This window comes from Marmota monax, unplaced genomic scaffold (genome assembly GCF_021218885.2).
Source record: "Marmota monax isolate L192 unplaced genomic scaffold, Marmota_monax_Labrador192_F-V1.1 WCK01_AAM20220418_F8-fsc00287, whole genome shotgun sequence".
Classification (NCBI taxonomy): Eukaryota; Metazoa; Chordata; class Mammalia; order Rodentia; family Sciuridae; genus Marmota; species Marmota monax.
In genome coordinates, this window is record NW_026693334.1 from 112,944 (window position 1) to 126,789 (window position 13,846).

At 46.7% G+C, this 13,846-nt stretch overlaps 1 protein-coding gene across 1 annotated transcript in view; it reads right to left on the reverse strand.

Annotated features, from left to right (window-relative positions):
• Positions 1–13,846, reverse strand: part of Ctnnd2 (catenin delta 2) — an 818,473-nt gene that overhangs the window by 18,312 nt on the left and 786,315 nt on the right. Inside the window, 1 exon segment of the mRNA XM_058583219.1 lies at positions 3,221–3,347. Within this exon segment, the coding sequence (XP_058439202.1) occupies positions 3,221–3,347 (127 nt within the window).

Here is a 13,846-nt window from a genome sequence, read left to right on the forward strand (position 1 = left end):
TCCCTCACCCTCTGCTGGAGCCTCACTCACCTCCCTCACCCTCTGTTGGAGTCTCCCTCACCTCCCTCACCCTCTGCTGGAGTCTCACTCACCTCCCTCACCCTCTGCTGGAGCCTCACTCACCTCCCTCACCTGCTCTGCTGGAGTCTCACTCACCTCCCTCACCCTCTGCTGGAGTCTCACTCACCTCCCTCACCTGCTCTACTGGAGTCTCACTCACCTCCCTCACCCTCTGCTGGAGCCTCCCTCACCTCCCTCACCCTCTGCTGGAGTCTCACTCAACTCCCTCACCTGCTCTACTGGAGTCTCACTCACCTCCCTCACCCTCTGCTGGAGCCTCACTCACCTCCCTCACCTGCTCTGCTGGAGCCTCCCTCACCTCCCTCACCCTCTGCTGGAGTCTCACTCACCTCCCTCACCCTCTGCTGGAGTCTCACTCACCTCCCTCACCCTCTGCTGGAGTCTCACTCAACTCCCTCACCCTCTGCTGGAGTCTCACTCACCTCCCTCACCCTCTGCTGGAGCCTCACTCACCTCCCTCACCTGCTCTGCTGGAGTCTCACTCACCTCCCTCACCCTCTGCTGGAGTCTCACTCACCTCCCTCACCTGCTCTACTGGAGTCTCACTCACCTCCCTCACCCTCTGCTGGAGTCTCACTCACCTCCCTCACCCTCTGCTGAAGCCTCACTCACCTCCCTCACCCTCTGCTGGAGCCTCCCTCACCTCCCTCACCCTCTGCTGGAGTCTCACTCACCTCCCTCACCCTCTGCTGGAGTCTCACTCACCTCCCTCACCTGCTCTGCTGGAGTCTCACTCACCTCCCTCACCCTCTGCTGGAGTCTCACTCACCTCCCTCACCTGCTCTGCTGGAGTCTCACTCACCTCCCTCACCTGCTCTGCTGGAGTCTCACTCACCTCCCTCACCTGCTCTGCTGGAGTCTCACTCACCTCCCTCACCTGCTCTGCTGGAGTCTCACTCACCTCCCTCACCTGCTCTGCTGGAGTCTCACTCACCTCCCTCACCCTCTGCTGGAGTCTCACTCACCTCCCTCACCCTCTGCTGGAGTCTCACTCACCTCCCTCACCCTCTGCTGGAGTCTCCCTCACCTCCCTCACCCTCTGCTGGAGTCTCACTCACCTCCCTCACCTGCTCTGCTGGAGCCTCCCTCACCTCCCTCACCCTCTGCTGGAGTCTCCCTCACCTCCCTCACCCTCTGCTGGAGTCTCCCTCACCTCCCTCACCCTCTGCTGGAGTCTCACTCACCTCCCTCACCCTCTGCTGGAGCCTCACTCACCTCCCTCACCTGCTCTGCTGGAGTCTCCCTCACCTCCCTCACCCTCTGCTGGAGTCTCACTCACCTCCCTCACCTGCTCTGCTGGAGCCTCACTCACCTCCCTCACCCTCTGCTGGAGCCTCACTCACCTCCCTCACCCTCTGCTGAAGTCTCACTCACCTCCCTCACCCTCTGCTGGAGTCTCCCTCACCTCCCTCACCCTCTGCTGGAGTCTCACTCACCTCCCTCTCCTGCTCTGCTGGAGCCTCACTCACCTCCCTCACCCTCTGTCCGCTTCTCTCTCTTCTGCTCACCCTGTCTTTTTCTAGAAAAGTTCCTTTTCTCTCCTTCCTGCTTTGCTTCTGGGTCTTCCTACGCAGCGGCTGCCCTCTGAGGAGCTGCTGCCATGCAATCACGGAGGGATAATTTTTCGAAGCTTCTTAACCAAAGCTTTTAAAATTGGAGTCTAATACTGCACAGATGGTGGTGTTTATTAAACCACGTCAAGTGTGTAATTATCTCCTGAGACCTCATCCGCAGTGGTGCTTTGAGTCTCCAGTAAATCAGGATTAAGCTCTGGGAAAAATCAAATCATGCAAACAAGTGTTTATTAGGTGTCTCGATGTGCCTGGCCTAGGAAATACCAAGGCACTGGTGGATGGCTGAGTCCCAGCCCTGCCTGCTCCTGGGGGGGGGGGCTGTTCCCATCAGGGCCTTCTGAACTGTTACATCACTTTATCTTCCTTACTTCTACCCGAACTTTTTAAAGGACACTTTCCTTATGTTTCCCAGGCTCCATGCTCCTTATCTCTTAAAACCTGCCAGAATTGTAGGAAAAGAAGAAAAAGAGGCCACCTCTGCACTGCAGTTTAGGTGGAAGTGTCCCCAGTCACAGGGGTTCCTGATCCTCATGGGAGGCTGGACCTAGAAGCTTTCATGGGTTGGAGAGGGTGCCTTGTGTCGGTCTAAAGCTACCCCTGGTTTCTGATTTTCAGTCATTTTGACGGGCCAGTGTAAGGATTTGCAATTGTCCTCGGATTTGCAATGGTCCTCAGGGTGGAGAGGCCACTTTGGTGGGCAGCGTTTTTTGCCAATGTCTCCAGAATATCCTTTCAGAAATGTGATCACTTCATCAGGGAGAGGGCTGGGGAGGGTAAGGAAACGGAGTCATGTGCGGAAGCCAGGAGAGTTGGGTTGGTGAGGGCATAGAATTGCTGTCCGTCCTTCATTCGCCAAACAAAACCAAAATGCAGAAATGAAAAGTTTCAAAAACTTTTCAACTTTGGGTAAAAGAACAATAAACCCATGCCGCTTATGTTATTAAACAAGGTGTTCATATTTTACCTTGTATATTTCCATCTAATCTTTGGCATTCCTTCAAACAACTGAAAAGTGGTATAACATAAAATACTTTCACAAATAAATGTGTAAATTAAGCTCAAAATTTAAGCAAGAGGAATGTGACAAAATTAGAAGATTAAATGGAATGACTTCCAAGTTAAAATTTGGCGTAAGAATTTATCAATGATTTGTAGGTAATAATAAAAAGCCAACTGGACACAGAATAGTTATGAGACCCTCAAAATACATCTCATGCCAAAGAAAGAAACAGTACATCCCGTTTCCTCTACTCTGTTATCCCAATTACAGTAAAGAAAATGCAACTCAAACTAAGTTTCAAAAACTGCGCATGGAAAATCCTGATGTGTACAGTCTTGACAGTCTTCCTTACACTTGTTCCTCTCTGAAGGCAGGTTCCTGATAGGCATTTGCGCATGTGAACCTGTTAGAGAATTTGCTCTGAATATGTGTTTACATAACACAAAGGCATTTCATATTCCCAGTCAAAGTTGGGGCAGTTCCCCTCCGGGTGCATCTCAGCTGAAGGACTGGGGTGAGAGCCTTTGCTCAGGGGAAACCAAGGACGGCCCTGGCAGCCTCTTACCTGAGCGGTTGTTGGGAGACACGCGCACAGGGGAGATGGAGGGTGTGCGGGAGGAGGAGTAGGGCCTTTGCCGATCCCTCTCGATGGTTGAAGATGAGGCTACAAAGTGATATTGTGACCATCCATCCTGCAAAAGACAGCGTGCTCCTATTAAACGGGAAGGCAGAGTGATCCTTCACCTCCTGACATTTGAAAGTTCTAAGCATCTGAATTTGCAAAACATTTCTATACAACATGTCAAAAGAGATTACAGAGCTCCTGGCCATCATCAAGGTTAACAGAGGGAATGTGAATTAAGACACACCCCTTCTCCTCCAGGCAGCCTGGCTGGGAGCCCCTGCTTTTAGTGCCTGCTTTCCTTCCCGGATGTGGAATAAATGGTCTCTTTGCAAATCTGCTTTGGTTAGAGGTTTTCATTAAATGCAAATATGATCCTCAGGATGTCAGATGACCCTGAAAATGTCCATCCTTTGTTTACCTGTCTCTGGCCATGCCTGCCTCCTCTCCCACTGTCTCCAAATCTTCCCAAAGTGATTCCTCTTGTTCTCAGGACCGATTTGTGAGCAATCAGGATGCTGGGATGGCATCCTCCCTCCCCACTTACCTTCTTTACCCTGTTTCCAACCCTCTTCTCCGCCACTGATACCCAACCCCGCCTGTCTCAAGGTCTTAGCAGCTGCTGCTAAGTATCCACACTAGACTGGGGGGTGTTCTCTGGTGCCCCAGAAGTTACATTTTAAAATTTAGAGCATATTCCAAATGCATCCTACCAAACCTCCATTAGCCTTTTAATACCCAGTTCATACATGTAAAGCATGCATATGATTTTTAAAAATGCATTGAAATACATTCTGGATCATTTGGGGAACTTAGAAAACATAAAGAAGAAAGAAAGAACATCTGGTGATTCCGTCTTCCCCACCCCAGATAGCTCTTGTTAACGGGTCCCAGTATTTCCTTCCAGTCTTTATTCTTAAATTTCAACTATATATCTATCAAAGTAAAGTGCCCAATAGTATTAATGTTGTAACAAAGAATAGTAGGACTCTATCCAGCTCCCAATTCTTGCTTCACAGAGACAAATGTTTCCAACTCTTTCAGCTTTTCATTTTGGATAATATTTAGACTTTAAGGGAATTCAATGCTTTTTAGAGAATCATTGAAAATATCAATAGACGAAAATTAATAAAAACACAATTCATACTCATTTTGCTATTGCGTCTCTTCATTTATCTAATGTTATTCTATTTTGTTATTCTTGTTTATATGAATGGTGGGATGAAGTCCAGCTTAGAGGTGGGTTATCTTAAAAGATACTGTTGGGTACTTACGATGGTGCAAGATCCTCTTATTGATCCCAAGAGCTGGATGTTATTATTCTCCCCAGTTTACAGAGGAGGAACTTGAGCCTTACAAAGTCAAGACGGCTCCCAAAGTCAAAATGTAAGCAAGTTAAACATTAATATTAAAATGTGACGTACTTACAAGCACTCGGAAGGGAAGCAGGGCGAAGAGAGAGAGTGTGGTGGGTCGTGCTGGTGTGGCTATTCAGTGGCCTATGGTCAAGGAAGCATTTTGGAGAATGACAAGGAGTCAGACACGGAGGACAGAGGTGGGGCCTCCAAGTCACAGGATGAACAGAGGTGAAGGTGCTGGGTGGGAACTGGTCTGACCCACGTGAGAACAAACGAAAGGCTCCTGTGACTGAGCAGAGTGAGCAAGGGGACCAGGACAGCAAGAAGCCTTCTGTGCTGAGGACAGTTTACAGAGAACAGAATAGAGGCTGCAATTTCACCAAGAGAGAGGGAGAGGCCACACTGACTCAGATGGGGTGCTCATGGGGAGAAAGGGAAGATTTGCACTACGCTGGAGGGTTTTCCAATGAGTGTGGGACACAGACATCAAGTCTTACCCCAATGCTTCTGGTGTGAACCAGAATGGCAGGAGCCACTGACTGAAGGAGAACAGGGAGAGAAGTAGGAGGGGAACCAGGAGCACCTTGGCACAGGTTGGGTCAGAGATGGAACAGAGGCTAGAGAATCAAGCCGAATCTGTGAACCCAGAGCAATGTCAGGGTTAGAGAAGAAATTCTGGAGTTGAGCATGCAGATATTATTCAGAGCAGGAGAATGGCTGGGGCCATATATCTGAATGGAAACACAGGGAAGCCGGAGACAGAAGCCGGGTGGGCCCTGGGGCACTCCAGAAGTTAGAGGGTGCAAGGAGTCAGGGGTGTTTCTCAGGGCACTGAGTAGGAACAGGGTGGGCTGGGGGGAAAACAAAGTGGGTGTGATGTCAGCAAGACTAGGAGAGCAGACGCATAAGGAGGAGGAGAAGGCCAATCAAAGGAGAAGGACCAAGCACGTCCACTGGTCCTGGAAAGATGGAAGCCATCAAGATAGGAACAAAAGTACTTGATTCTGCCAGACTGTGTCTCACTCAAGAAGGCTCAAAAGATAATGGAGAACTAATGAAGGAGAGACAGGGAATCCAGGCAGCCTGTGGCACAATTCAACCATACAAGGGCAGCAGAGGAATGGGGCTTGAAGAGAGAGGGATCAAGAGGTGTTTTAATAGATCCCTGGGAAGATTTTGCAGCATTTTGTATGCTGATAGAATGACTCAACATCAAGGAGGGAAAAACTGGTGACGTAGGGGAGAAAGGAGAAGATCACAGGAGGAAATAGGCTGATGGGATTCAGTGAGCAAAGGGGTCACTGGCTATGGGACCAGGAGGGAGGCCAGACAGGCTCTCCAGCCACGATGCAGTGAGGAGATGGCGAGATGCGGAGACGGAGGACGAGCATGTTCTCTCCTCAGGGAAAATGAAAAGTGAGGTCGTCTGCTGAAGGTAAGGATGGGTTGGAGTTTGGAGGATGGAAGAGGAGAGAGGAAGAGAAAGGAGAACGGAGAAGAAGGGTGTGGAACAGTTTGGGAGGTGAGGGGGGAGGAAGTTGGCTACGGCCAGGCGCTGGGCGGCCAGGGTGGGCAGAGGGATTGCGGGGACACTACTTGAGGTGTGCAGCAATGAACAGAGCATGAAGCCACCAGTCAGTGTGGTCCTTTGCCTTTCCCCAGCCACATCCAGCTGCTCTGGGGCAGGTGGGCAAAGCTGGATGGAGGTTTTCAGTCATGCAACTTGGAGAGGCACAAGGACAAGAGAAAGTCATGGAACTAAGCCGGGTAGAGAGGAAAAGAAAGATGGGAGGGAGGGGATGGAGAGTGGAGATTAGCTAGTGGACTGGAGATCCCACAAGGATCAGAGTCTGCGGGAGTGGGGGTGCCTCCCAGATGCTGGGAGTTCTTAAAAGGGAAGAAAAGGCCAAGTTCTCAAAGGAGCAACGAGGAGAAGGAGGGCACTTACCCCACCTCAGGGGCCAGTGACCTGGGGTGAGGGAGTCGAGGAAAGAGGGAACAGCCACCTCCTGAGAGGGTGGGCGAAGTCCCTAGGGTCTCCAAGGGTCAGAGCAAGAAGATGAAGAAAGAGCAGCCAGGTAATGGACACAGAGGGGCTGCTACCAGCACACCGGGGGTTAAAGATGAAGGTGTAAGACAAAGACAGACTGCGGAGGCAGCCCGAGGTTGATGGATGACCCGGAAGGCTCAGGAAATTGGCAGCAGTTGAATTAATGAATGAAGGGTGTAAGGTGTAAACGTGTCCTCGGGGAATGGTGGGATCATGTCATGGTAAGGGGTAGGGACCGGGGTAGGAGGAGAGAATGTGTCCACTGGAATACTATGGGTTTTTCTTAGATCCTCTGGAGGGTGGCGTCCATGACAGGAAGGGACAGGTTTGCCAAAAACATGTGCAGGGTGGAAAATATTTTGAAAGTGTATGCACCCATTAGTCATATATGAGAATGATTTTTAAAAAATTGTTTAGATAAGATAATCTTTCATTTTGAAGGGAATGCTTGGTTGACAGCAGAAAAAAAATCCTAAATATGACCCAATGAAGGCAGCTCGTATTATGTTGGTCTCATTTGCAATTTAGAAGGTACATCTTGGGGTTCTAAGTCATGGCTTAGGACACAGCTTCATTCAAATATGAAGCAGTTTAGATTTCATGGGGCTTAGGGTACACTGCTCCCCTCTAAGTTCTTCCATGTCAGGAAAATGGCTGTATAAAACTGCTTATGAAGGAACCCTCAAGGACACGTGCGCGCGCGCGCGCACACACACACACACACACACACACACACACCTTTCAAATCCTTCATAATGTCCAATCCTGAAAATGCTCATGCATGACAGAGATGTGACCTGGCAGGTAACTTGTCTCCGGGTGATGGGATTAGTAGACACCCGGGGGTGGTGAGAGAGGAGGTGGTAAGAGGCAGGGAGGAGAATGCCACTCTGAGCCAGACCCCTCTCACATGGCCCGTGCAAGTGGGCACAGAAACTCCTAGTGGAGGTGGGGAGAGGGGAGCTTAAGGAGTAGGGCTGTGGAAACCCGGTCAAGGATGTTGATTTGGCAATTTCCTGAGCTACAGCAGGGGAGCCCCAGGAGGAGCAGGAAGAAGGGCTCCGCTCCCCGTTCCCTCTTGGCTCCAGATGTGGTAGATGTTTCGGTGGCTAAACTGTCGGACTTCAACTTTGCTCCATTCAACCGTGCCTGGAAGGGACTTTAAAATCCGGGTTCTGAATGTACCTATTTCCAAATGTCCCAGAAGCCAGCGTTACCACTGGATGCTAGACCAGGGTACAGCTGGCCTAGGATACAGATTAGTCAGTGCTCATTACAAAGAGTTATGATGAAGAATCAGTTACTGTGAGGATGAATTTCATGGTTCTCCACTCCTTTTATTGTATGAAATTTTGCGCCAGTCTATTGAAAAACAATGTTTGGCTTTCTAAATAAGAAAGGAAATGAAGAGATCGTTTATTTGGGAAAGTTGTTGTTAAGTTAACCTTCTTTCCGTCCCACTAGCCACTTACATATTTGTGATCAGCTCGCCACCAATCATTTCCTTCCCACTCTCATTCAGAAAGGCTTGAAGTGGTTTATGTAAACACGTGCCACTTGGACAGGTATCTTCGATCATTGTTTACCTCCTTAATCACTATTTTTTTTGTTAAAATTTTAACTCACTGTCAGCAGGAGAACTTCTTGGAGCTCTAGTACACGGGGTGCTTGGCCCTAGACCCCCCTTGCACCATCTCTCTGGCTTGCAGGGGTTAGATAAGAAAGCTCAAAGAAGAAACCCAGAGAATTCGGAATAGGCACAGTAACCAGGGAAGGGCTATTAATCCTCAATATTGACGATAAGGAACTTTCCCAACATCTGTGGCTCAGCAGAATGACCCAGAAGTTGTGCCCTCCAGCTCAAGACCCAGCTAAGCTGTCAAAAATGTGATATGATATCTGCGCCTCAAATTGGTTTTTATTTTTAACACATTAAACTTAAAACTGGAGGCTGGTAAATGGTTCCAAGTAGATAGAGATGGAAATCTAAAGAGGAGTTCAAAGTCATTGAACTTTTAAATTGCCATCAGGAATCATCTGATTTTCTTTATCGTACCCTTTTACTGTCCTTCCACCAGTTTTAGCTTCTGTGTCAAAGTTTCTGACGTGTTTCTTTATGAAATTTATTATTCCCCAAAGCTGGGGTCTACGCCACTGGCATTTTCAAGGGTGCGGAGTGCCCGAATGTCAAGTTCATGCACACCCGCACCGTGGGTCTTCACGGTGGGTCTAGGCGGCTGCTACTCTATTAGGTTTCACAGAACTTGAGTATATTTAGGTTCCTGAACTTATAATATTATATTTATTGAGTACCCAGTAAACATCTCAAGCAGAATGTTATTACTGGAGAGATTTCTTCCACTTACAGAGTGTGGACGAAGGGTCTAAGCGGCTTTCAGACTGTTGAGGATAACACATTAGCCCACAGCTTCTTACTCTGGAAACTCTGCGTGACATTCAATTCAACTGTGCAAGGGATGAGCTAGAGCACTCTGTCAAGGCTCAAAACTATTATCAGGAATATGCTTCCCCTACTCAGGGTGTTACCCTAGGGGTCCCTGTAGCTGGAGAGGTGGGATTAGACATCTACAAGGGGTCAGCCCCTTCCTCTCAGTATACACATTGTAAACACAGCTTCAGGTTTTTTTTTCCTCTTCCATAAATTAAGGGTAACAAGATTCATGAGCTTGGGGAGTTTGAAAAAGAGTAATGCCTAGGCAGTAGCCCTGGAGATTCTTCTGTTTAAGTTGTTCTGGGAAGGGCCTGGGCATCATTCTTGGTGAAAGTTCCTGCCTCCCCAGAGTTGGTGCTAGCAAAGCACTGTGATCATACACTACTGGCTTGGAGGTTTTGCACAGGTGGAGGAGATTACTAGTTGGAATGCACACGAGTTTTTAAAGTACTAAATCCTAGGAAGCCCTTCAGCCCCTAATCCATGTGGAATGTCTCAAGGATGACTTCTACAGAATCAAAAATAGGTCACAACCTCAGGGTGCCACACACACACTGAGCCCCCCTCACACCCGATTGCACAGTATTCGCTGACTGTGTGATTCAATTTCACATGTCTACACTGTTCAGCAGGCAGCCCTGAGACTGAGCACAGCGCCTTCCCCTTTTGTATCTGTTGACTCTTACCTGGTCAGTTGTGTGCCAGGTAAACAGGAGACAGGCAGCAGATGTCCATCAAATCACGACTGCTCTGAGACTTGGGGGGAACGTACAAGTCACGTGACTATGGTTTTCTTTTCCTACTATTAACAAAATGCTTTCACATCACCTGAAAGTCTCTTGCCATCCTGTCCGTCTCCCCAGCTGTGGGGCAGGAAGGGTGAGTACCCTCTTTATGAAGCCTTAGTGCCAAGTATAATACACTCGTATTATACTTGGTGCCTAATAAATGCTAGCTAGATTTAATATGATGGCATTTATTATTGCGAAAGGAAATGCTAAGCAATTTCGTAGGTTTTACAGATAGCCTGTACTGTTCTTAAGGTCTATTATTCTATATTGAATAAATATGACAGTCTTATGATATTTTCTTAATTTTAGATTAGAGTAACCTCATCAGATGAATCCTCTTCTGTGTTGGAATATCTGTCTTTTATGCCATACTTGCAGCTGGGCTCAAGGCAGTGTTAGTTTAGGCTAAATAGTAAAACAAAAACAAAAAAAAAAAAACGGGGCCGCAGCCTGCCTGCTCCATTTTAAGTGGTAATTTCTCTCAGCTGCCCATATTTCAGTGAGAGGCAAATGAACTTGCCTCCTCCTTACCGGATCTTGAAAATAATTTTGAAGCATCATTCTATCTGCACATCTGGCCCCAGATTGGTGCTGATTCCAAACACATCTCTCAGGGCACGCATCTCAGCTCCTCCATCTCCATTGCTTCTTGTATCCTGCAGCTCAGAAAACACCCATTCCTGCCCACAGCCTCACAGACAGTTCTCCATCCTCAAACCCCTTAGGAGCACCAGGAGAAAAGGATGAGAAGGGAGAGCATATCACATTTCCTGTTAGATATGCTCCAGTTTCTTTCAGGACTGGGTACAGCCACCCACACCTACCAGAATGTGCCCACTAACCTGAAGGGGCTGCTTCCTGAATGTGTCACATTAACATTATTGGGAGGGAAAAAGGATGACAGTCACATTCCTGTCAACAACATGATCTTGTTGATAGAGCGTGTCACCAAGAGGGGTGGGGTGGGGAGAATGTAGGGGAGACAGGATGAGAAGCACCTATGTGGGATTGGGTACAGAATCCCACTTGGCCCCAGGGAGCAGAGAACACCCTGTTACCACCAGGTGGGCAGATGAGCGCACCACACCGGGCACCCTGCTGAGTCAGAGAAAGGATGGAGAAGGACCAGATGGAGGAGGAGAAGAGGCCCCAGGGAAAGAAGTTGGCTCCATCCACACAACAAAGAGTTTACAAAGAAGAGCAAATATCTCAAGGGCTGCTAAAATGAAGTTTGGAGGATTTGGCAATCAGGCAGAGAGAAAAGGGATTATATACCAAATCCTCACTAATGAGATGAAGAGTGGCAGGAAAGGGGTTTTGAGTTACTTATTTGGTGCCCTCTGACTTCACCTTCTGGAAGAAGACACACTTTAGAGACCCCCTTGGGCTGGGGTGAAAGGTGGCCTGGTGGACAATCAGGGAAGTTAATGTTGATGATACCACGGACAATTCTGTTCTCAGAGTGGGTTCTGGCTGTTGGACTTCAATACTTAGAAGTCAGATTTAGCCAATCTTTCCTTGTAATCAGGAACATCTCTGACTCAGACACAAGTTTCTGTAAAAAATGAAACTTGACCGTGCACAACAGTTTTTTATTTCTACTGGGGACATGAGTTGGACTCTGGCTCAGACACTAGGACAGCCGTGGCTGGTGTTCGGTCACTGGCCTTTTCCTCCCTGGTTTGTAAACAGCTCTGGAACTTCCTCAATCTGGTAAGATTTATTTGGCCTCAAAACAAGGATTTCTCAGTGGGCATACAGAAACTATTTGATGCTGAAGTAACGAATACAAGTTTTTCCCCTTAGCTGTCCTTGAAGGCTCTACAGCCCATAAAGCTTGTCAATTCTAATTTTCTTTGAGTGACTTGAGATACAAAGAAAAGTATGGTGAAAATCCTTTGGGCTTTTAGCAACCCAAGACCATCTACTAGTCCGCCTCACTGCTTATTCTCGTCACTTACACTCACAAACAAGATGTCTTCTTCAGGGACCTGTTTCTCAAATGAAAGTTAAAACATAAATCGTTGCTACCCCCCTTGAAAAAGGCAACCAGCTAAGACATTAGGCTCACATGCAACAAACTTGATTTTTCAAAATTGTGCCTGTTGCCAGTTATTTTTAAGTGTACAAACCTATTAATGTAATCACATTAAGCAGAGAAAGAAAATATTCCAAATTAGTGGTAGTTATACATTGTCCTTATTTCAATGAAAGGTTATTAAATAGAAAAAAAATGGAAGCAGAATACTCCCATGCATAGTCCCAGTAATTGAAGACCCAGGCAATTTTGCATATCAGTGAAACCTTCCGCTTCTCTTGGCTGTAATAAAACAAGCTTCCATCTATTTTTAAGGTAAACTGTTTGTTAAAGATTCATTTAAGCTAATTCCATCAACAATTCCGAAACCCATTAAAGTTAAATATTTAAACTAAATTTTAAGGGCCAAAAGGGAGTATTTGCAGTTTAATGCAGGAATAAATACCACCTGACATGCCAGTGGCTTTCATTAGCTAGTTTCAGCTCTGCCGCTAATGAAATTTAATTAAATTGATTTGGATACTTAAAGGTACAGTATATATGAGGATCTTCTGTAGTGACATCTTTTCAAAAAGACTCTGTAAATTCATTTTATGAATTAAATTTAATTCAGTTGGCCTAATCTTAAAGAACCCACGTCACCAAGAAGATTTGACAGGTTGGAAAGAAATGTACATAATTTAGTTGAAGAAAGTAATATCATTGTTAACTGCCCCAAATTAATCATTACCAATAGGATGGGGGAGGGGAGAGCTTGGGAAGTTGAAACAAGACCAAATTAGTCTTTTTGATTTCCCTGCTGTCACTTTTGAGGCTTTGACCCAAAGATGTGACATTGATGGTCTTTAACTCTGTCCTCTGTGTCCCAATCAATACTACAAAGTTGAACTTGGGATACAACTGAACGAAGTCCTGCCTTCAGGCTCACAAATCCAAATGTCTGGCTCTTAGCACTTCGATCACTTTGACATTGGAAATAATTGGGTATTTTTCATATATGCTCATGAGGGGTCGATGAAGACCTGGGTCTCAAATCTGAGGTCTCTGCAGAATGCCCCACAGTGGACAGGGAAGGAGTCACTGAATGCACCCCTGCAGTGCCTAAGCTCCCAGGTAGCTACAATGGAGGTTTATTCAATCAGCACTCAGAACCACCTAACAGTTGGCTTCTGATGAAATTTAATTAAATTGAGGTGTGAATAGAGAAAGAGACAGGCATAGATCCCGAGGAGAAATGGGGGAGGAATGAGTGTCTAAAAATGGCCATAGCAATAGCCTCTTGCAAAAACAACCCATGAAAGAAAAGTCTAGCCTTGGTAACAACCATGCCATGAATTGCATAAAAATACATTTCTATTTTAGAATAGAGCCTGGTAAAAATAAGCCTAAAGTAAAACAATCAAGAAATAATGATTGAAAAGGACTGTCTTTATGAAATTGGGGAAAGGCAAGCCAATATGGATGTGTTCACTTTGGGAAACTAGAAGAGAGTCAAAGACATAGTAAGTATTCAACAGAAATGTGTTGAATGAGTGTAGAAATGGTCATTTGCTACTAGGACAGGGAGGATGACTAAGAGGAATCATGTGATATTACACAAGGAGATTAAGAAAAGGGGGTACTATAGTTTAGAATGGCATAGAGGAAACCTAGTTGATGCATTTCATTATGTGATGCTATGTATGTCATGGTAAATCTGTCATCTGATTAAATCAGGCAATTAGCATAAGTGACTCTCAGAGGATGTGTGAGAACTGTGGGTTCATCAGGGTTTACCACCAGGCACTCGGCCAACCTGCCAAGGGCACTGTGTGCTAAGACGGGGAGAGTAGAAACAAAGAAAAATCCAACATGTTTCCACATCCTATGACCTCGCTTCT